Source organism: Misgurnus anguillicaudatus, chromosome 3, assembly GCF_027580225.2.
Source record: "Misgurnus anguillicaudatus chromosome 3, ASM2758022v2, whole genome shotgun sequence".
In the NCBI taxonomy this organism is placed as follows: Eukaryota; Metazoa; Chordata; class Actinopteri; order Cypriniformes; family Cobitidae; genus Misgurnus; species Misgurnus anguillicaudatus.
In genome coordinates, this window is record NC_073339.2 from 3,861,853 (window position 1) to 3,884,780 (window position 22,928).

At 36.6% G+C, this 22,928-nt stretch overlaps 1 protein-coding gene across 2 annotated transcripts; it reads left to right on the forward strand.

The window, feature by feature from the left end:
- Window positions 1-908: 908 nt before the first annotated feature.
- On the forward strand, window positions 909-12,765 carry LOC129445406 (uncharacterized). 2 transcript variants are annotated; one of them, XM_055206614.2, is made up of 6 exons: window positions 909-1,284; window positions 2,339-2,604; window positions 7,695-7,940; window positions 8,021-8,130; window positions 8,209-8,306; window positions 11,800-12,765. In XM_055206614.2, exons 2-6 carry the CDS (start codon window positions 2,442-2,444, stop codon window positions 11,939-11,941), a joined length of 759 nt encoding a protein of 252 aa, XP_055062589.2. In that variant the 5' UTR covers window positions 909-1,284; window positions 2,339-2,441; the 3' UTR covers window positions 11,942-12,765. The 2 variants fall into 2 exon arrangements, with proteins under 2 accessions (XP_055062589.2, XP_055062590.2); XM_055206615.2 differs by lacking the exon at window positions 909-1,284 and having other exon boundaries at window positions 1,564-2,604.
- The last annotated feature ends 10,163 nt before the right edge of the window (window positions 12,766-22,928 follow it).

Below are 22,928 nucleotides of genomic sequence, written 5' to 3' on the forward strand. Positions count from 1 at the left end.
CTCAGTGCAGAAAATATGGATATGTGAGAATTTGCTCTTTTATGCATCTTTCACTTAAAGAAATGATGGTGGTTTGTTGTAATTGAAACTCGATTGTGCTGTCAAGTCCTTCTTTTCTCCCTCTTTCTCTCTGAAATAAATGATAGTGCTGTGGTAGTGCAGATAAAGGGGGCTTTGAATATTACAGTACATGCCAAGTAAGAAGTTAAGGGAATGTGGTAAACAATGTGACAACAGTGAGTTCTTTCATAACACCTGATCTTTATCAAACATTTCTCCTACATGTTCCTTGTTGTGTTAGCTGGAAAACATCATGCATAGAATTAAAGGCTTATTATTTTTCTTGATTTGAATATGGAAAACGTATGGTGCTCTAGAACACGCACAACAAAATGCAAAATTTTGCTAAATAAATTTATTAAAGATGCAAAATAAATACATTTTGGCATTCAAAGTGTAAACTACAATAGTCAAACCACTTTAACAAATAATTTTTTTACTATTTTCTAAAGAAAGTGTTTTTGTATGTAAAGCTAAGAGGCAAATTTGTTTTGATTTAGAGTTTAAACTCCAAAACAAATTGAAACATATTTTATTTCACTAGTTTATTTACTAGAAATAGAATCACAAAGGCTTACTTCATGTTTATCTTGAGAAATGTTACAGAATTTGAGTTGGAAGATTTATATTTATATTTTATCCAAAACATGTAAATGTTTCAATGAAAACAATGATGTATTTATACAATTAAATTTCATCTAGTATCTTAGCACATGTATTTATTTCTTCATCATATGCACATTTCCTAACACAGTCTAATGCACAGTATGCAAGATAGTTATACTGTTCACAAAGTTGAGGTGTTGTCTTTTGATTTTGAGGTCTTTTACCAAGATAAAAATAACAAAGGCTGACTTTTAACAAAGGATCTTAATGAGGGAATATTACAGCGCTTAAGCTGTCTGTCTCTCTTTATTTTCTGGTCTAAATAATATTTTGAATGTATTCTTTTTTATTCTCTCTGCATTCCAACATCTATGGATATATTCATGGCAAGAACTGGTTAATCCATACATAAGTATGAATAGAAACCATCATGTCTATGGAAAGTCCTCCTACACAATATATGCCAATGTGTGTGCATTTGAATTTGAGACCAAATGTGTATGTAAATTTCCTCATTAGACTGATGAACAGATAACTGTACTGTAAACACAATTGACACACAAATGTTTACTCAGTTATTGTCCGGTTGATGTTGCGTAAAGACCTAAGATCTTAACGGTAAGATAAAATTTATCCTGATAATAAATCTAATGATTATATGTTATAAACATGTATAAATCTAATGTTAAATTTGTGACATGTTATTTATAATAAGACATAAGATAAAATTAGTTATCTCAAGATAAACTGTTAACTCAAATACAACCTCAGTAAATAAATGTGTATACATTTTAAAAACCCTTAACTATTTAACCATTAACTGATGTCTTAAAATGTAAACTTCTTATTAAATTGAATCAACAAATAATTTTTAAATGTTTTACATGTTGTGTCAACCCTAAAAATCAAGTTGATGTAACTAAACTGGAACATACACACTGCAAAATTCCCAAAATAAAATTAACACTGCTTAGTGTTTATATAGGTCCACTCTACAAAAGCAGGGTTAAAAGCCACAATCTGTGACTTTATCCTCTCTATCACCATCTCTGAAACTTAAAATTGCATTTTACATCTTACTTGTAGAGTTATTTATTAATGTAGGTTTAGATGTGGCTTTGTTTAATTTAAAGTCACCATTATGGTGATCGGTGTTTGTTTTAGTTAGACTCAAGTCGCTATTTTTGTGACATGTGACTTGACAAAAAAATGAATACTTAAGACTTGATTCGACTTGGCAGTTAAAGACTCGGGATTTGAGGCACGATGACTTGAATAATTTGAGTGTTAATCACATCATGTTTTCAGTTTGAATATAAAATATATAAATTATTTTAAAAAAATTAAGTTGATCCCAACTGGAGCGTAGGCTGAGAATGGCGTTGGCATGACTGAATCACGACAATATCATCAGTCATGCCCTCTCGTACCTTACGCACACCATGCCCACTTAGATCAGATATCAACATGTCAGCCGGAAGGGTACAGAGGGTCATCACTTTTGGCTTCAACAAGATGGCAAAAGACGAACAGTGCGTCGCAAGACATGCAACATTAAAATCACGGGCAGCCAGACAACAACCTCCAATTTCTTCCGTCATTTGAAGAGCCATTCTGCCCAGTAAGTGCTTTGTCAATTTGTTAATCAAACATTTGATCTTTTATTTTGCAGGTCAGCAGTAGCCTACTGTTAATAAATTGTTGTAGAAGTGTCTTATAAAAACCCATCATTCTCAGTCTCAAAGATCAAAGCTGAACTGTGAAGACACACATAAATGATGGAGCAAGAGAACATCTATTGTAACAGTGAATGTGGGATTGACAGCAACTCCATTAACCTGAGAGATCTGAGCAAAGAAGACATTTCCACCAATACAAACACAGATGACACCCAGAAACTCTGGATGAATTTCATCCAGAATGAAGGAGTTCGTTACAGTAAGATGAAAATTTGAGTAATATTTAAGAATCTGTTGTTTCAGTTATATCTGGTTTGCAATGAGTTATTTATAGGAAATACACAGATCAGCCATAACATTATGACCACTGCCAGGTGAAGTAAATAACCTTCATAATTTCATTATCCTGGCACTGGTCAGTGGGTAGGATATATTAGACACCAAGTGAGCATTTTGTCCTCAAAGTTGATGTGTTAGAACCAGGAAAAATGGGAAAACATTGACAAGGGCCAAATTGTGATGGTTAGACGACTGGGTCAGAGCATCTCCACAACTGCATCTCATGTGGGGTATTCCCGGTCTGCAGTGGTTCATACCTATCAAAAGTGGTCCAAGGAAGGAAAAGGGGTGAATCAGCGACATGGTCATGGGCAACAAAGCGAAGGCTGGCTTGTATGGTCCGATCCAACAGACGAGCTACTGTAGCTGAAATTGCTCATAAAGTGAATGCTGGTTCTGATAAAAAGGTGTTGCAGCGCATCACACAGTGCATCGCAGTTTGTCGCGTATGGGGCAGACCGGTCAGGGTGCCCATGCTAACCCCTATCCAATGCCAAAAGCACCTACACACCAAAATCCCCAGAAATAAATGAACACTGCAATTTTTTAAGTAGTTGGTAGTTTGTTGCAATTGAAACTCAATTGTGCTGTCAATTATTTCTCTCTCTCTCTCTCTCTCTGCACTAAATGGAGTGCTGTGGTAGGATAGCGCAGATTAAGGGGGGCAATATTGTTGTAATTGGCCTTGCTACCTACCTCACAAAACAGGCAAAATCTGAACGAACTAATTTGTCACATGCTTGCAAAGAATGTCTTACCCAAACAAAGTTACTGGGTTGATCTTTTTCACGTTTTCTATGTTGATAGAAGCACTGGGGCCCAATTATAGCACTTAAACATGGAAAAAGTCTGATGTCCCCTTTAAAGAGTGTTACAAACACTGAAGCAGAATTAAAAGCTGAAATCTGTAACTTTATACTAGATTTGGTTGTTTCATTTAAAGTCTCTATTATGGTAATCAGTGTTTGTTTTAGTTAGACTTTACCCGCCTATTAGCTTGTTAGTTTCTACAATACAACTCTTTGGTGGTTTGTACATAATGTCAAACATTGTCATCTAAAAAAATTATTTATTAATTTAGGATTTGCTTACTCATGTAGCATCTGGCTGGGGCCATGACTGTTGGATCTGATTTAATATTGCATTATAATATCATAACAAAATTTCCCTTTTAATCTAGCAATTTAAACAAAACACCCATGGCTCCAAGCTGTAGTATATAGTTGTATATAGTTGGAATTTTAGGTTTCAAACCGAAGTGGTGATAGAAAAAAGTGAAAGATTGCAGCTTTTAACTCTGCTTCATTGTTACTTTTTAACACTCTGTAAGATGGAGTCATATATATACACCCATCAGTTTTTATTTATCTATTGCATTTAATATTGTGACTTTCTTCATCATTTTATTATTACTTTTTCCAGAAAAAGAGACAGTCTATAAGAAATTAGAGAAAGGACAATTTTTACCAAAGTAAAAATTATGATTTAGTCTCCATGAATTTTTTTTTAACTTTGTTTCAATGTAATTTTTTATCTTGGGCTGAAGAACTATTTTGATTGATATTAAATTAAAATTTTAAGTTTCAACCAAATCAAAAACGAATAAATTTAGCTGTAACAAATTAAAGCATTTTTTTTTTGTTTATCCAAAGTATAATTTTTTCAGTCTTAATCTCTGTTATCCTGACTTCCCCATACTTGGGCTCAATAGCACCACCTTGTAAGAATTCCCAGTTGGTCTCCCCCCTACTTCCTGTTAATTTGTTAATTTTCTTTGCCACCACCCTTCCTTGTGTTTTAATTTCAATTAATTAAGCAAGATGTATCTATTTTTTTATCAGCCCTTGCGCTCCCCCACACTTTCACTAGGGTGAGTGGTGAGGTGATATCTCTCTCTGTGTAGACACCCTCCACTGGCGTTAGGCTTGTTCCACTTCATGCAGTGCCGCAAGAACCGACAGCCGGATGATGTCAAAGTACCACGAGACGAAATTCGAATTAATATGATCTCTTTAATCATTCTCAGGGTACTTTGATAAATTCCGTCTGTCGGTTCTTGCAAACTGCTTTGATTGCGTGATTGGACAAGTCATGACAGCTGATTTTGTCATTGGTTTGCAACTGAATGATCTCATTTCATCACAGACCTAGTAAAGTAGACACAGCCCATTTAGTCACTAAAGGCACACAAGGGAATATTAACACTCCCCACCATCTTTAAGGAGTCATAGTGTGGAAATCAGATTTTTTTTCATGCTTAAGTGCTATAATTGGGTCCCCAGTGCTTCTAGCAACCTAGAAAAGTTGAAAAAGAACAACCCACTAACTTAGTTTTGGTAAACCATTCTCTGCAAGCATGTAAAAAAATAGGTAGTTCAGATTTGTGAAGTAGGTAGGAAGGCCAATTACAATAATACTGCCCCTTAAACTGGAATATCAAATCACAGACAGAGAAAAAATACATTTTCAGCACAAATGAGTTGCAAAAAAACACCATCATTGTGATCAGTGTTTGCATTTCATCAGCTCATTTGCATTTTAAAGGACACACCCAAAAATGGCACAATTTTGCTCAGACCTACAAAGTGAGAATTTTAACATGCTATGATAAATTATCTGCAGGGTATTTTAAGCTAAAACTTCACATAAGTAGTCTGGGGACACCAAATATTATTTTACATCTCAAAGGGCCCATGGCAAAAATGTGTCATTTTGGGTGTGTCCTTTAAAATGCAAATGAGCGGATAAAGTGCAAACACTGATCACAATGATGGTGGTTTGTTGTAATTGAAACTCAATTGTGCTGTCAAGTCCTTCTTTTCTCTCTCTTTCTCTCTGTACTAAATGGCAGTGCTGTGGTTGGATAGTGCAGATTAAGGGGGCGGTATTATTATAATAAGAGCTCTTTATGACATCATAAAGAGGGCCAAATTTCAATGACCTATTTTTTGCTCACACCTACAAAGTAGCAATGCTAACCTCTGTATGCCATGGGCTCTTTAAAAATATTTTCGTAATATGACCTCTTTAAAGGATCTGCTGCTAACTTCTTGCTGCCAGATACCACAGCACACCTGCTGAGGTCTAGTGGAGTCCATGCCTTGACAGGTCAGTGCTGTTTTGGTGGCAAAAGGGGGACCTACACAATATTAGGCAGGTGGTCATAATGTTATGACTGATCGATCAGTGTTTATGCATATCCCACATAGCAATGTTGTTCCGGCCCAGCTCCGGCCCACACAACCAATTTTCCTCGGCCCGCATACAACGAAGAATGACGGCCCTACAATGGCCCAGTTCTGGATTACAGACAATAGCATATAACTGGCCCAGACCTGGGCCAGAACAGGCCCTACAAACAAGCCTACGATGGCCCTTGCATAGGCAGCCCTCACTTAGCCCCCAGGAAGTCCTTATGCAGCAAAATCCTGCTGGATGTCCGAATCTTACAGAGTGTTAAAAAGTATCTCTGTCTCTGTCCATCTCTGTCTGAAACCTAAAATTGCTTTTTACATCTTACTTGTAGAGTCATTTTCATACTTGAGGTTTAGATTTTGTTCCACTTAAAGTCATCCTTATTGTGATCAGTGTTTGTTTTAGTTGGACTTGACTCTTGACTCTTCCCTTATTTAGTTTTTTGACTGCTTTAACTTTGTGTTGCTAAGACATGTTGTTTGCAGCAGGGAAAAGACAATAGAGCAATGCTTTGATGGTGGTTAGCACTGTTAATAAAGTCTAAACATCGTCAACTAGTAAACGTATGCATTAATTTAATGTTTGAAAACTTATCAGAAGCATCTTTCTCTGACAATAAAGTGTTACTACAGTATGAGATCTAGCTCTCTCATAGCAGTTTGTTATTCTGAAGAATTTTGAAACACTGACACTTAAAATTCACTGGTTTGTTATGTAGACACACAAACATCAAGAATCAGAGTATGAATCTCAACCATGGTGACAAAGAAAATAGTAAAAAGTTAATCATTTATCCATGCTGCAGTGCATGATGGGAGTCATGAATGAGATTTGTAATTTGTTGATACCCGGCATGCATTGCAGCATAAAGTTTTTCATTTTATTGTCACCATCATTGTGATTCATACTCTGATTCTTGATGTTTGTGTGTCTACATCACAAACCGGTTAATTTTAAGTGTCAGTGTTTCAAAATTCTTCAGAGTAACAAACTGCTATGAGAGAGCTGGATTTCATACTGTAGTATCACTTTATTGTCAGAGAAAGATTCTTCTGATAATTGTTCAAACATTAAATTAATACATACGTTTTCTAGATGATGATGTTTAGACTTTATTAACAGTGCTAGCCACCATCAAAGGCTTGCTCTATTGTCTTTTCCCTACTGTAAACAACATGTCTTAAGACACAGAGTTAAAGCAGTAAAAAAACTAAATAGGGTAAGAGTCAAGAGTCAAGTTCAACTAAAACAAACACTAATCACAATAAGGGGGACTTTAAATGGAACAAAATCTAAACCTAATGTATGAAAATGACTCTACAAAGTACAAGTAAGATGTAAAATGCAATTGTATGTTTCAGACAGAGATGGTGAGAGAGAGGATAACAAAGCTTTTAATTCTGCTTCAGTGTTACTTTTTAACACTCTGTAAGATGGGACAATATATACATCCAGCAGTGTTTATTTAACTCTGGGGATTTTGCTGCATGAGGGCTTCCTGGGGGCTAAGTGAGGGCTGCCCATGCAAGGGCCATCGTAGGCTTGTTTGTAGGGCCTGTTTTGGCCCAGGTCTGGGCCAGTTATGTGCTATTGTCTGTAATCCAGAACTGGGCCATTGAAGGGCCGTCATTCTTCGTTGTATGTGGGCCGAGGAAAACTGGTTGTGTGGGCCGGAGCTCGGCTGAAACAACATTGCTATGTGGGTGGTTTTTGCTTAAAATATTTTTCAGAAGCTATTGCATTCTTGATGTTGTAGTTGTTTGTGTCCATTTTTATGATGTGTATTTAAATTTTATCATGGTATTTTTTTAACAGGAAGAAGCAGATGGTTTGCGATGGTTGCTGGGTTTATTGGTCTCATCTGTGTTTTACTGGTGGCTGCCATCATACTGGTGCTGTATTTCCATTTGACATTAGAGAGAGACATGACTGAGATAGAAGAGCAACAGAAAAACATTAGCTCTTCTCTACATCAGAATAAAGAGGAATTTGAGAAGCAGGTCAACGTTTTGAGTGATGCACTAAGGCAGAGTATTTCTTCATCCGGTTTTGTAGAAATTGGTGTGTTGGTTTGTTTTTCCTATTTCAGTTTTTTAAAAGGCAAGTGTATTTAAGATCCGTGTGTTTCTGTGTTTGGTAAGGGTCAAGCTGGTACTACATATCCAGTGAGAAGAGGAGCTGGTTTGACAGCAGGCAGTTTTGTAAGGATATTTGTGGAGATCTGGTCATTATCAACAGTGAATATGAGCAGGTAGAGTTTTTTTATAAATGAGTAATAGTATGGTAAAGAATGAGAATCATATTACCTGTTTTATATACACACACACAGAGATACATATCTTCAATCGCCACGGACAGTGTGTGGATTGGCTTGTCTGACATAGCAAGAATCATGACATGGGTGGATAATACAACACTGAACAAAGGGTGAGCAAACAACCCCTCAGTACATGACTTTTCTTTCATTGTTTTCAAATTACAAAATAGGGATGCACCAAAATTTTAGCTGCCGAAATGTGAAAAGGACACTTGAGCAAGTAAAATCTGAGCCTTGGAACAAAAGCAAACCTTTAACATGTTTCATGTGTAAGCTTTAGAGCAGTGTTTCCCAACCCTGGTCCTCGGGCACCCCCTTCCAGAAAGTTTTAAATGTCTCCTTATTTAACACACCTGATTCGACTCATCAGCTTGTTAGGGACACATCTTTACCATTTTAGAAGGAGGCTGATGAGTCAAATCAGGTGTTTTAAATAAGGAGACATCAAAAACTTTCTGGAAGGGGGTGCCCGAGGACCAGGGTTGGGAAACACTGCTTTAGAGTAGATGTCTTAGATCAGGGCTATTCAAATCTTACCTTAGAGGGCCGAGCACTACAGAGTTTAGCTCTAACCCTAATTAACCACCTGTGATTGTCTTATGATCATGAAGACCATAGGTGTGTTCGACTTCATGCGGCGCTGCGCAGACCGATCGGCGGCTGACTTGAAGCAGTGCATTTTGGTTAGTACTTTTGTCCGACTTCAGCTGGCGCTGCAGGCACGTGACTGTGTCATATGGTTTTTAAGTACCGCGAGAGCGTTTCGAGAGTAGCCGGCTAGCTCAGCCGGTGCAGCTTCTCCAGAGCGGCTGCCCGGAGTTGTGATGACGTAACAGCTTTACTTGATTGGTCGCCTCATTGATGACAACGATCACGTGCGTTTCAAGTTTAATCCAACCTTTAGTTTCACTAATAAACATTATAAATTCATGTTTTAAAACAGGAAAAAACACTTTAATATCCTTAAATATGTTATATTGTGTCGTGTAATAAAATAAAAATGAAAATAACAAACTCTATTGGTATTTGAATAATATAGGCTTGTTTCCCGTTATTTTCGGGTATACAGTATAAGCAGCAATTAAAATATTCGATATAAAATGTTTCTGGTTGCAACTTTTTATTAAAAGGTTTGTTTTTATCAAATTCAGCATCTAATTCACTTCATTTGCGATTACAAACAAGGAAACACGGCGCACACGTCACTACGGCAAGCAGCAGGTGTCCGGCTTGACGGCTCCGTCTTCAGTTCCTCCCTCGACTGCAAGCGGCAAACCTCGCCGATCGGTCTGCGCAGCGCCGGATGATCTCGAACACACCTCTTGATTAGCTTGCTCATGTGTGTTTGATCAGGGTGGAGCTAAACTCTGTGGTGTAAGATTTGAATAGCCCAGTCTTAAGCCCGGGATACACTGCACGATTATTGGCTGTCCCAGACGAAAGATTGCCATCGTGAAACTATCGTCGCGATTTCTGTGATCGTGGCTCTTCATTGGTTGTCCTATGCCGTACAGTGAGAGAGGTTCAAAGACGGCCGTTTTCCCGGTCTTGCGTCCAAAGATAGCCTACGATAGTTTTCTGACAGTGTCCGAAATTCGGCATGATCACCGCACGGTGTGTTTGCTGCTACGACCTGCGCGCCAGTATTTGTTTACCACGAGCGCATGCTGGTGACGTTGCGCAACGTGTGACGCTGCCGCTGAAGCTTCCATGTCATCATCGTACAGTCTACATGCCTCTTGTACCCGAGTTTAAACGGTACATGTCGAGCAGTGTGATAAGGTAATGATCTAATAAGAGGACAAAAATCGCGCAGTGTATTGCGGGCTTTAGATTAAGAGTTCTCAACTGTGGCTCTAGAGATCCACTTTCCTACAATCCCTGGAGTTTAGCTCCAGTCTTAATCAAGCGCACGTGAGCAAGCTAATCAAGGTCTTCAGGAATACCATAAGTTTGATCATAAACTTTGCAGGGAAATGGATCTCAAGGGCCAGGGCTGAGAACCACTGTCTTATATGCTTGATTTTTTTCCCCAAACCAGTTCAGATAGGAGTTTTACTTAAACATGAGCTCAGGGGCAGAAAGAAATTTGATTGGTTCACAAAAATTACCAATGAAAGTCCTCAACCGGAGCCTTCAAGGCAGCTTCTGCAGTGAAGCAGTTCGAGCTCACCGTTGGTCAGGTGAATAGCGCAGATGGTTAGATAGGAATGTGACTGGTTTTGAGTTCAGCTCGAGATGTTTAGAGCGTTTGAATTGCGTGTTTCCGCGTTTTCACGTGTCCGTGGCGCGACGTTCATTTTTGTGCCAGATTCATGTGTTGGTTACTTATTTTTTTTCCTTTTTTTAAACCATTGTCGATTGGGGTTAGATTTGTGGTTTTTTTTATTTTTAAACTGTTTTCGCGTGAGGATGAAGTTGGGTCTGGGTTAGAATGGCAGTGGTTTATACGTTTATTTGTCAGAAATTTAAACTGTTTTCACTTGATGTTGGGGTTAGAGTTGGGTTAGGGTGAGGATGTCATTTTATGTAACAGAAAGTTGTTCTAACCCCAATCCCAAGCGACAACGGTAAGAAAATAGGAAAAACAATTGAGTAACCAACACGTGAAACTGGCACAAAAATGAAAGTCGTGCCACGGACACGTGGAAACACGTAACTTAAAAACCAGTCACATTCCTATCTAACCATCTGCGCTACTCACCTGACCAACTGTGAGCTCGAACTGCTTCACTGCAGAAGCTGCCTTGAAGGCTCCGGTTGAGGACTTTCATTGGTAATTTTTGTGAACCAATCAAATTTCTTTCTGCCCCTGAGCTCATGTTTAAGTAAAACTCCTATCTGAACTGGTTTGGGGAAAAAAATCACGCGTCTTATATACAAACAGATTAATAAAGCCTCTTCCTCTTTTTAAAGGTGCCATGTCACTTTTTAAAACTTTTTAAACTTTGTAAAAACAAAACCTAGTAAACAAACAATAAACAAAAACAAAGGGAATAACTCTTAAGCCAGAGTCAAAACAATATGTCTGTGGTAGAGATGTGCAATTTTTCATTTTTCGATTAATCCATAGGTCTGAAAAATGATTACTCGATTAACGGGGGCGGGGCAATCGAAGGGGTGGGGCATATACATCATATTGATTTTTTTTTATTATTATTAAAAACACTCAAATAAAACTTAATTTTAAAGAAACTACGACAGAAAATGAACACATATTAGATTATTGATGAATTAAATGTTTTTAACAGAAACCTTCCAACCGTGGGTTCACACCAGCCGCGTTTGAGGCGTCAAATTCACGTCAACCGCATCTAGTTTGCAGCTTGAACATTTTGAGTTTACTCGCTTCATTCGAGCGTAAAGCCGCATGTGAAATTCTAGTCATCAAGACATTCGTGAAGAAATTCGTGTCATGGGAGGGCGTTCCATAGGCTTCTGCGACTCCGCTTGCTTCCTGTAATCACGTCACTACTAGTTTCCCACGGCAATGCTCAATTTGCGCCATTCTCAATGCTTTGAGAATGCTTCTTCATCTGCTGTTTTATAGTGCATCACTATATAATGTTCAGCATCTGAATAATCTGATTACACACTCTTCAGGTTTTGGGACCAAGGTGAGCCAAATTACAACCTTAGGAATGAGTACTGTGTTGAAATGAGTCCTTCAAAACATATCCTAAACAACTGGAATAATCTTCAGTGCTCGGAGTCAAGAAAATGGATTTGTGAAGTAAAAAAATGATTATACATAAGATCATATATATTGCATTTACACTAGTTTCTGATAGATGCCTCTGTCCTTTAAAACGATAGTTTATATATAATCTGTTTTAATGCTATTCATGTTGTATAATGTAATGACGTAAAAATGCATGTTAAGACAAAATGTGTATAAAGGAAAAGGTAGAGATATTTTCATTTCTGAAGGGGTATGATAGCTGTGCGTGAAGAATAGACTGAAATTGAATACTCTGTTCTAGTTTTAAGTAAAGACACAAAACAACCACAGAGTCGAGCAGCCCTATCTTTCGGACCAGAGAGTTTTAGCTTGCCCCTAGTGGCACAGTGTAACTCTTTACAACTCTTCTGCTTTGTGTCAGTTTATAACACTTTCATTATACTCGAAAAGTCTGCTTTCTATTTGAAAAAAAAGACAAACTGTAATCACAACTGCTAATCATTGCGTTTCTTGTACTGTAATAATTAAAACAGCTCTCTGGAGTATAGTGCTGTGATTTATCAACCGAATCATCAAGAGCTATCATATTCAGCACATTACATCATATTATAACATTTCAAAATGTGCGTAACTTTTTGAAAACTCATAGTGACCTGAGACTTAAAGTAAAGACATCAAGAATCAGAGTATGAATCTCAACCATGGTGACAAAGAAAATAGTAAAAAGTTGATTATTTATCCATGCTGCAGTGCATGATGGGAGTCTTGGATGAGATTTGTAATTTGTTGATACCCAGCATGCATTGCAGCATGAAGTTTTTCATTTTATTGTCACCATCATTGTGATTCATACTCTGATTCTTGATGTTTGTGTGTCTACATCACAAACCGGTTAATTTTAAGTGTCAGTGTTTAAAAATTCTTCAGAATAACAAACTGTTCTTGGAGAGCTGGATTTCATACTGTAGCATCACTTTATTGTCAGAGAAAGATTCTTCTGATAATTCTTCAAACATTAAATTAATACATGTGTTTCCTAGATGATGATGTTTAGACTTTATTAACAGTGCTAGCCACCATCAAAGGCTTGCTCTATTGTCTTTTCCCTGCTGTAAACAACATGTCTTAAGACACAGAGTTAAAGCAGTCAAAAACAAAATAAGGGAAGAGTCAAGAGTCAAGTTCAACTAAAACAAACACTAATCACAATAAGGGTGACTTTAAATGGAACAAAATTTAAACCTAAAATATGAAAATGACTCTACAAGTAAGATATAAAATCACTGATTCATCCACAACCATCACCTCATGTTGCAGCATGATAATGTACAGCCCCATGTTGCAAGGATCTGTACACAATTCCTGGAAGCTAAAAACATCCCAGTTCTTGTATGGCCAGCATACTCACCGGACATGTCACCCATTGAGCATGTTTGGGATGCTTTGGATCAGCGTATGTTACAGCATGTTCCAGTTTCTGACAATATCCAGCAACTTTGCACAGCCATTGAAGAGGAGTGGATCAACAGGCCACAATCAACAACCAGATTAACTCTATGCGAATGAGATTTGTTGCCCTACGTGAGGCAAATGATGGACACACCGGGTCCTGATTGATTTTTGAATCACCCCAGACCCCCCAATACAGTAAAACTGCACATTTTAGAGTGGTCTTTTACTGTGGCCAGCCTAAGGCACAGCTTTGTAATAATCATGCTGTATAATCAGCATCATAATATGCCACACCTGTGAGGTAGATTAATTATCTTGGCAAAGGAGAAGTGCTCACTAACACAGATTTAGACAGATTTGTGAACAAGAGAAATAGGCTTTTTGTGTTCATAGAAAAAGTCTTAGATCTTTGAGTTCAGCTAATAAAAAATTGAAAAACAAAAGTGTTGCGTTTATAATTTTGTTCAGTGAACTGGTTTTGGCTCAAATGTTACAGGGTAACTAACTGTAATCTTGTGCAGCCAAAATTTTACTGAACTAATCTGAGCTCAAATGGTAGAAGGATGATGCTTGCAAGATCATGGATTCAGTTTGGGTTAAAAGATCTGATATGTATACCTTAAATGCAGTGCTTTGTATAAAAGCAAAAAAAAAAAAAACAGAACACCAGTTGCTAAAATCACAGCATGTTGTGTTTTGGATCCCATTCCTTGTAAATAATATGGTATTACTTCGTATTCATATGGCTCACTTTTATATATTTAAGTATTCACAGATTAACAATCCTCAAGCCATGTATTACAATTTTGAGAAAACATAATATACAGCACACCTTTTCACATGTTTAGAATAACCTGCATGTACTTTTTTATACTTTTATATTATGTGGTGTTTTTGTACTATTTTTTAAAATAGTCTAGCTGTGTTCTTACCACAGTTAAAGCAGATAATGGGACATTAATAAATAATGGTCGCAGGCCCTATGAGAGCTTGCCAAGGATTAAAGAGTGTGAGGGGGCTTTCACATTGGCAGTTTAATTCGAAACAGACAGTTCACATGAAAAACTTGTAATGAGAAAGCTATCATGCTGAGCCGAGAGCGCACCAGAGTACTGAACCCGAGACTACCTGAAGGAGGTGGTCTGACCTAGGTTGATTCGGAACCGTGGTGCAGTTCATGTGAAAGCACCTCAGACTTGGGTGCTCACTCATCCAGGAAACAACCTGTGCGTTTGTTTTAGCCAATGACACAGATAGTCTCCACAAGCCACGATTACCATGATAACTGATGAATTCTGCATTTCAAAGAACATATGTGCAGATATCGCTTTCTCTGCTGTGCTTGATAACACAAAAATAGTAAAAAAAGGTGAGTGAAAAAAAATGTGTTTCAGATCCTCTTGTACATGCCCATTGCTAATAATGCCAGGAACATTCACACTCATATGTGAAAATGCCCTATCCCAGCTAGAAATCAAAAGTTCTAAGAACGTTCTCTGAAAGTTCCCAATGTTCCCAAAAACATTCTGCCAACGTTAAAAGTGTCCAGTTTTTTTTTAAGTTCTAGGAACGTTTCGTTGTCTGAACGTTAGAGTAATGTTACATTTTACCATTTTTAAACGTTATGACAATGTCATGTTTTAATGTTCACACAATGTTTAAAACAACAGCTGTTTATTATATTGACTTGTTTAATTGTTATGTAAATGATAGAGAAACATTGCATTTTATTATTATTTTATAAAACATTATTTCTGAATGTTCAGTAAATATATTGCTGTAGAAAACACAATTCACTTATTAGGTTTAGATGTTGATGTTTTTTTTTCATTTTAAGTCACAATTATTGTGATTCGTGTTTGTTTTAGTTGGACTCTTGACACTTGACTTTTTGCTTGCTAATTCCCTGGTTGTGTTAACTTTGTGTTAATGTACCACATTTGTTATGAACATGCAAAGTTAATAATGTAATTCTGTGGTTGTTGGTACATAATGGTAAAGATCATCACCTAATTAACTTATTAATCAAAAGTTTATTTTCTGCCAATAATGTATGTTATATCCAGCTATTTCACAGCGGTTTGTCGGTGGGGAGTTTTAGAGGCTTTGAACAAGAAATATCAAATTTATAATTATGACGCACAAACATCAATAATCAGACTATGGATCTCAACCATGGTGACAAACAAAATTGTTAAAAAAATCCTTATTTATCCATGCCGCAGTGCATGCTGGGAGTCCTGAATAAGATTTGTAATTTGTTAATTCCCATCATGCATTGCATCTTGAAGTTTTTCATTAAATTGTCACCATGGTTGGGTTTGATACTGTGATTCTTTATGTTTGTGCATCCCAAATATACAGCAGACATTTTTGTCCAAAGTTTCTTAAACTCCTTAATGACAAACTGCTGTGAAAGTGCTGGATCTCATTTACATTATTGACAGAAAATAAACTTTTGATTAGTAAATTAATTAGGGGATGATTCTTTACCATTATGTACCAACAACCACAGAATAACACTATTAACTTTCATAACAAATGTGGCGCATTAACACAAAGTTAACACAACCAGGAAAAAACTAGCAAGCAAAAAGTCAAGTGTCAAGAGTCCAATTAAACAAGTCAATATAATAAACAGCTGTTGTATTAAACATTGTGTGAACATTAAAACATGACATTGTCATAATGTTTAAAAATGGTAAAATGTAACATTACTCTAACGTTCAGACAACAGAAACGTTCCTAGAACTTAAAAAAACTGGACGCTTTTAACGTTGGCAGAATGTTTTTGGGAACATTGGGAACTTTCAGGGAACGTTCTTAGAACTTTTTATTTCTAGCTGGGATGTCACCTGACAATGAAATCATGGTTTAAAGTGGGGAATCAGAAGTTGAGAGTTTAGATGTTTTGGACATCTGAGTTTAGTTGTTTGAACAATAAAGATGAATCTTTTGGCACCTGGAAACCTTGTCAAGATATTTTTGTTGAATTAAGAAATGTATTTCCCACAAGAATAAGTGTACAAAATACACTAGCAGTAAGGTCAGTTCTTAAAACCACTTCCTGTTAAAGGTTGACACTATATAAAACACAGTACTTAGATCATCACTAAACATACTGAGCAAATAATGGAAGTAAAAACCATTTATGAAAATGTTGAAGAAAATCCTCTTAGGGACACATCTGGACCTTGGACACAGAGTCAGAACCGGACTGAAGCTCAAAACTGCAGTTAGTGAAATCTCATTCTGTCCTTTTCCTGCTTTGGATTTGTAAAGAAGATTTTTGAATATACTTGAGTTTGAACATAATTTCTGATGATTTGGACTTCTAAATTTGTGTGGGTGTTCTCTTTGGCAGGTAGAAATAGATGCTTCGTGTTGATCACAGTGTTTCTTGGGCTCATCTGTGTTTTACTGGTGGTTGGCATTTTAGTGCTCCATCTCACAGCAAAGAGAAACCTGAGCTACATGAACAACGCTGAAGGCTACAATAAAACTTTGAACAATCTGAAGATGAATTACAGTCAACTGACTGTTGAGAAAGAAGAGCTAAAGAAAACCCTTAGCTCTTTGAGTCAGAAGAAACTGGAGTTGGAGACCGATAACAAACGTTTGACTGGCGAGAAAGAAGAGCTAACGAAAAGCCTGAACTCTATGAGCCAGAAGAAACTGGAGTTGGAGACTAAAGTCAAGAATTTGAACGATGCACAAATGAAGAAATCAGGTGTGTATAACTGGCGTGTTGGTTTCTTTTTTTCCATAAAAGATAAGTGTATTTGAGATCTGTGTGTTTTTTGTTTGTTGAAAGGGTCGTACATGTATTTCATATCCAGTGAGAAGAAGAGTTGGTCTGACAGCAGGCAGTTCTGCAGGGATCGTGGTCAAGATCTGGTCATTATCAACACTGAAGAAGAGCAGGTAGAGTTTGTATAAATGAGTAAGAGTGCGGTAAACCCTAAGAATCATATCACTTGTTTTATATATACACACACACAGAGATACGTTTTTTCAATCACCAAGGAGGACGTGTGGATTGGTTTGTCTGACATAGCAGAGGAAAGAAAGATGAAATGGGTGGATAATACACCACTGGATAAAGGGTAAGCAAACTAATTTTTCTTGAATTATACTTCTGTTATTCTAAATAAATATATTATATGGCTGATTAATAAAGCCTGTTTCCACACCTTTGACTGTAACATCTCATGGTTCTTGTTATTATTTTTGTTAAGTGTATCTTAAATGTTTCTGTTCAGACAATCAAATATAGACAGTATATACTGTTCAGCATCTGAATAATCTATTTACACACTTTCAGTTTTTGGGGCCAAGGTGAGCCGAATGACCAATATGGACATGAGGACTGTGTTGTAATAAGGAATCCTGCAGAATCTTCCCTAAACAACTGGAATGATATTCCATGCTCACTGACAAGAATATGGATTTGTGAGAATCTGTGAAAATCAATGTTTTTAAAAATCAAAATGCTTTTACTTAAAGGGGACATATTATGAGATTTTTTTAAGATGTAAACTAAGTCTAAAATAGGTCTGAGCAAAAGTGTGGCGTTTTGGGTGTGTCATTTAAAATGCAAATGAGCGGATGAAGTGCAACCACTGATCACAATGATGGTGGTTTGTTGCAATTGAAACTCAATTGTGCTGTGAAATATTTTATCTCTCTCTTTCTCTCCATACTAAATGTTTGTGCTGTGGTTGGATAGTGCAGATAAAGTGGGCGGTATTACCTTATTCTGACATCACAATAGGGGCCAAATTACAATGACCTATTTTTCACATGCTTGCAGAAAATGGTTTACCAAAACTAAGTTATTGGGTTGATCTTTTTAACATTTTCTAGATTGATAGAAGCACTGGGGACACAATTATAGCACTTAAACATGGAAAAAGTCAGATTTTCATAATATGTCCCCTTTAAATTTTAAAGTGGTCATATTATGAGATGCATTAAATATGTAAAATAAGTCTTTGGGGTCCCTAGAGTGCAAATGTGAAGTTTTAGCTCAAAATACCCCTATATTCTCTCTCTATCTGTTTCTGATTGATGTTGCGTTTTTTAAAGCTTTCTATTTGAATAAAAATGGCAAACTGTAATCACTGTGTTGATCATTGTTTTTTGTACGGTAAGAATAAACAGCTCTCTGGAGTGTTCTGATTGGTCAGATGCACCATAGAGTGCTTTCATATTCCGCAATTCATAACATATTTTTATTACATTTTGTATCAGCAGAGGTCTATTGGTTAAGGTGCCAGGTATATACACTGCAAAATCCCGAGAGTTAAATTAACACTGCTCAGTGTTTATATAGGTCCACTCTCCAGAGTGTTAAAAAAGTAACACCGGAGAGAGTTAAAAGCTGCAATCTGTGACTTTATCCTCTCTATCACCATCTCTGTTTAAAAACTGAAAATGCATTTTAGATCTTACTTGTAGAGATATTTTCTTAACTTAGGATTAGATGTTGGCTGTTTCATTTAAAGTCACCATTATTGTGATCAGTGGTTGTTTTAATTGGACTCTTGAGTTAGTCTTAGCTTTTCAGCTTTATTGGCTGTTATAATTACATGGGTTTAAAACATGTTTGTTGTGGCCAAAGAGGAGACAATAGTGCATTTCTATGTTAATAATGGTTGTTAGGATACACTTTCAAATAACACTCTCTTCAAAAATGATTTCTTCAGTGATTTCTTATTAGAAGTATTTATTTCTCTCAATAATATGTTGCTGTAGTATGATATACAGCTCTCTCATAAGTTTTTAATTCTGAATAATTTTAAACACTGACACTTAGAATTAACTGGTGTGTTATGTAGACACTTAAACATCAAGAATCAGAGTATGAATCACAATGATGGTGACAATAGAATGAAAAGCTTCATGCTGCAATGCATGCTGGGTATCAACAAATTACAAATCTCATCCAGGACTCCCAGAATGCACTGGGGCATGAATAAATAATGAACTTTTTACCATTTTCTTTGTCACCCTTGTTGAGATTCATACTCTGATTCATGATGTCTTTGTATCTACATTGTTCAGCGGTTAATGTTTATGTGCACACTATCAAAATCCTTCAGAATAACAAACTGCTATGAGAGTTCTGGAGCTTAAACTGTAGTATTTCATTATTAACAGAGAAATATGCTTTTGATGAGTGATTAAATTTATATTAATAAAGCTGTTCATTTAAACGTTTATGTTTGACATTACATACTAACCATCAATATTCAATTATACAATTGCTTTTTCTTTGCTATAACAATTTGTTTTAATAACACTACAATACAGCAGATAGAAAAAACTAACAAGCCAACAGTCAAGAGTCAAGTCCAACTAAAACAACCACTGATCACAATAATGGTGACTTTAAATGAAACAGCCAACATCTAATTCTAAGTTAAGAAAATAACTCCACAAGTTAGATGTAAAATGCAACTCCAGCCCTCAAACAGAGATGGTGACAGAGAGAATAAAGTCACAGATTGTAGCTTTTAACTCTCTCCGGTGTTATATAAACACAACCTATATAAACACTGAGCAGTGTTAATTTAACTCCCGGGATTTTGCTGTGTATATGTTCCCTCATATCATTAGACACAAGTGTGATCAATTTTGAGTTGTTGTGTTCAAGTGGTGACACTTGTGCTTTAATTGTGTTTGACTTTTGTCACCTGTGCTCACTATTATGCAGCACGGGTGCATTACAATGAAAATGTGTTGGCAAGTTGGAGCTAAACAGGTGAAAAGTGCTCATGGTTTTGCCAAAAGAGTGACTGATTCAATCAGTGGGTTCAGGCAACTGAGCATTTGGTTCAGCCAATAGAGTTTAGTGTTTTAGCAATTGAGAAAAACTGTAACACAAAGTTAACACAACCAAGGAAAAAAATAGCAATCAAAAAGTCAAGGGTCAAGAGTCCAACTAAAACAAACACTAATCACAACAAGGGTGACTTAAAATGAAACAAAACATCATCAACATCTAAACCTAATAAGTGAATTGTGTTTTCTACAGCAATATATTTACTGAACATTCAGAAAGTGTTTTATAAAATAATAAAATGCAATGTTTCCCTATCATTTACATAACAATCAAACAAGTCAATAAACAGTTGTTGTTTTAAACATTGTGTGAACATTAAAACATGACATTGTCATAACGTTTAAAAATGGTAAAATGTAACATTCCTCTAACGTTCAGACAACCCAGAAACGTTCTTAGAACTTAAAGGGGACATATTATGAGATTTTTTTTTAAGATGAAAACTAAGTCTAAAATAGGTCTGAGCAAAAGTGTGCCGTTTTGGGTGTGTCATTTAAAATGCAAATGAGCGGATGAAGTGCAACCACTGATCACAATGATGGTGGTTTGTTGCAATTGAAACTCAATTGTGCTGTGAAATATTTTATCTCTCTCTTTCTCTCCCTACTAAATGGTTGTGCTGTGGTTGGATAGTGCAGATAAAGTGGGCAGTATTACCTTATTCTGACATCACAATAAGGGCCAAATTACAATGACCTATTTTTCACATGCTTGCAGAAAATGGTTTACCAAAACTAAGTTATTGGGTTGATCTTTTTAACATTTTCTAGGTTTATAGAAGCACTGGGGACACAATTATAGCACTTAAACATGGAAAAAGTCTGAATTTCATAATATGTCTCCTTTAAAGAAAACTGGACACTTTTTACGTTGGCCAGACGGTTTTGGGAACCTTGGGAACTTTCAGGGAACGTTCTTAGAACTTTTTTCTTCTAGCTGGGAAATCATAGGTTAGATTTCTTAGGAAAAGTGTAAACCCCGAATTCAGTGCAAGTTGCCTTGAATTGGACACCTACCAAGTGCATAAATGCAGAACTTGTGAAGGAACAAAAGACAGCTGACAAGAAAAGTTATCACGCATAATGTGTGAATCAAAACTCTGCTTAAAGTATACACTAGAGCCCGACCGATTAATCGTTTTGCCGATTTTATCGGCCGATATGAGCATGTCGCAGATATATCTGTATCGGCGTATAAGCCGCAGATATGCGCCGATATGAACGTTTGTTACAGAACACATTAAATGCATTTGAAAGATGTAAGTACTTGTTTGTCCAGCCGAGTGCGCCATACTGGTTGCTAATGGCGACCCAGATCACTCACTGTAGTGACACCAGCCAATCCCCCACCCCCTTCACTTCAGTCAGTCAGTCTCTCAGTTCAGGTGGCTGCAGTCACGCAGTGTCTTCTTCACAACATTTTTACACCTGGTATTAAGACGCGCTTTGGTCGATTGGATTATAAATGGACAAGAGAGACGCATTCCCGCTTACATTTGGTGTTTTTAATCCGTCTCTTTGTCGACTTGCGAGTTAAAACGCAAGCGGGAGAAATGACGCGAGACGGAGAAATGACACGTTTTAACTACGCGCAGCTGTGCACTTATATAACACTATATGAGATTACTGCTGCTTGTGTTGTTAGTTAACACGCTCATTTCAGAGCAATTGATTCAATAAACTCGCGCAACTCTACACCCTTGCTAAATAAAAGAGGCGGAGCGAAGACGCTTTAGTTTTATTAAAGTTTAAAGTTTGCACGGAACCCTGGGTTTGTGTTATAAAAACGTTGTGCACAAGCACAACATTAAACATAGCGTACATTAGTATGTGCTCCGTCAAGCATTGTCTTCGTAACTGTGAGTGGCTAACTAATTTGTGAAGTACACAACTTACTGTAAAGCTAATATTAATCAATGACTTCATAAGTTTCTCTTTATAACGTTATTCTCGTCAAAACTGCAAATGATGCAAGTTTTATGTATTTTGTTCTCTTTGTGTTTTAAAGTTATTTATAATAAGTCAAGTTTACTGTTTAGTGCACTGATATCCAACTAATTTTGGATAATAAAGTTTATTGTTAACTTCTTGCCTATAGTACATATCTTTGTCACATCAATATAAGTGTTGGATCACCACATTTGTGAGTGATCACCACATTTGTGAGTGATCATTGCATTGCATTGTATTTATTCATAGTATATTATGTTAAAGTATATAGTGTATTCTATGTACAGTACTTTAGTATAATATACTGTAGTATATACTGAACTATAATGTACACATAAAGAATATCGGCCGATATATCGTTATCGGTCTTTTTTTACTCCCTAATATCTGTATCGGCATCGGCCCGAAAAAACGCATATCGGTCGGGCTCTAGTATACACTGTATCTAACAGGCTTGTATTTCTAACCATCTGCATGCATCAAACTGGGTTTTTCAAACAGTGTGTAAAATGTCACCCATATTTAAAAAAAACAACAGATTTAGAGATAAGTGCAGTTAGCAGAGTCTTAATACTCAGAGTCTTTCCTCAAAAGTGATAGAAATAAGGATTCGCTAGATTCCAGTGTTGTTTGCAACAGATCAGTAGAAGATCTGGACATATATAAAGATATTTGTTGTTAGAAAACATTTGATATGGCTTTTGTAGTTGTGAACAATCAACATGCTTTTTACAAGAGGTCAACGATGGATGACATAACGTTGGAGAAGACAAAGAGCATGGGGGACACCAGCATATGTTAT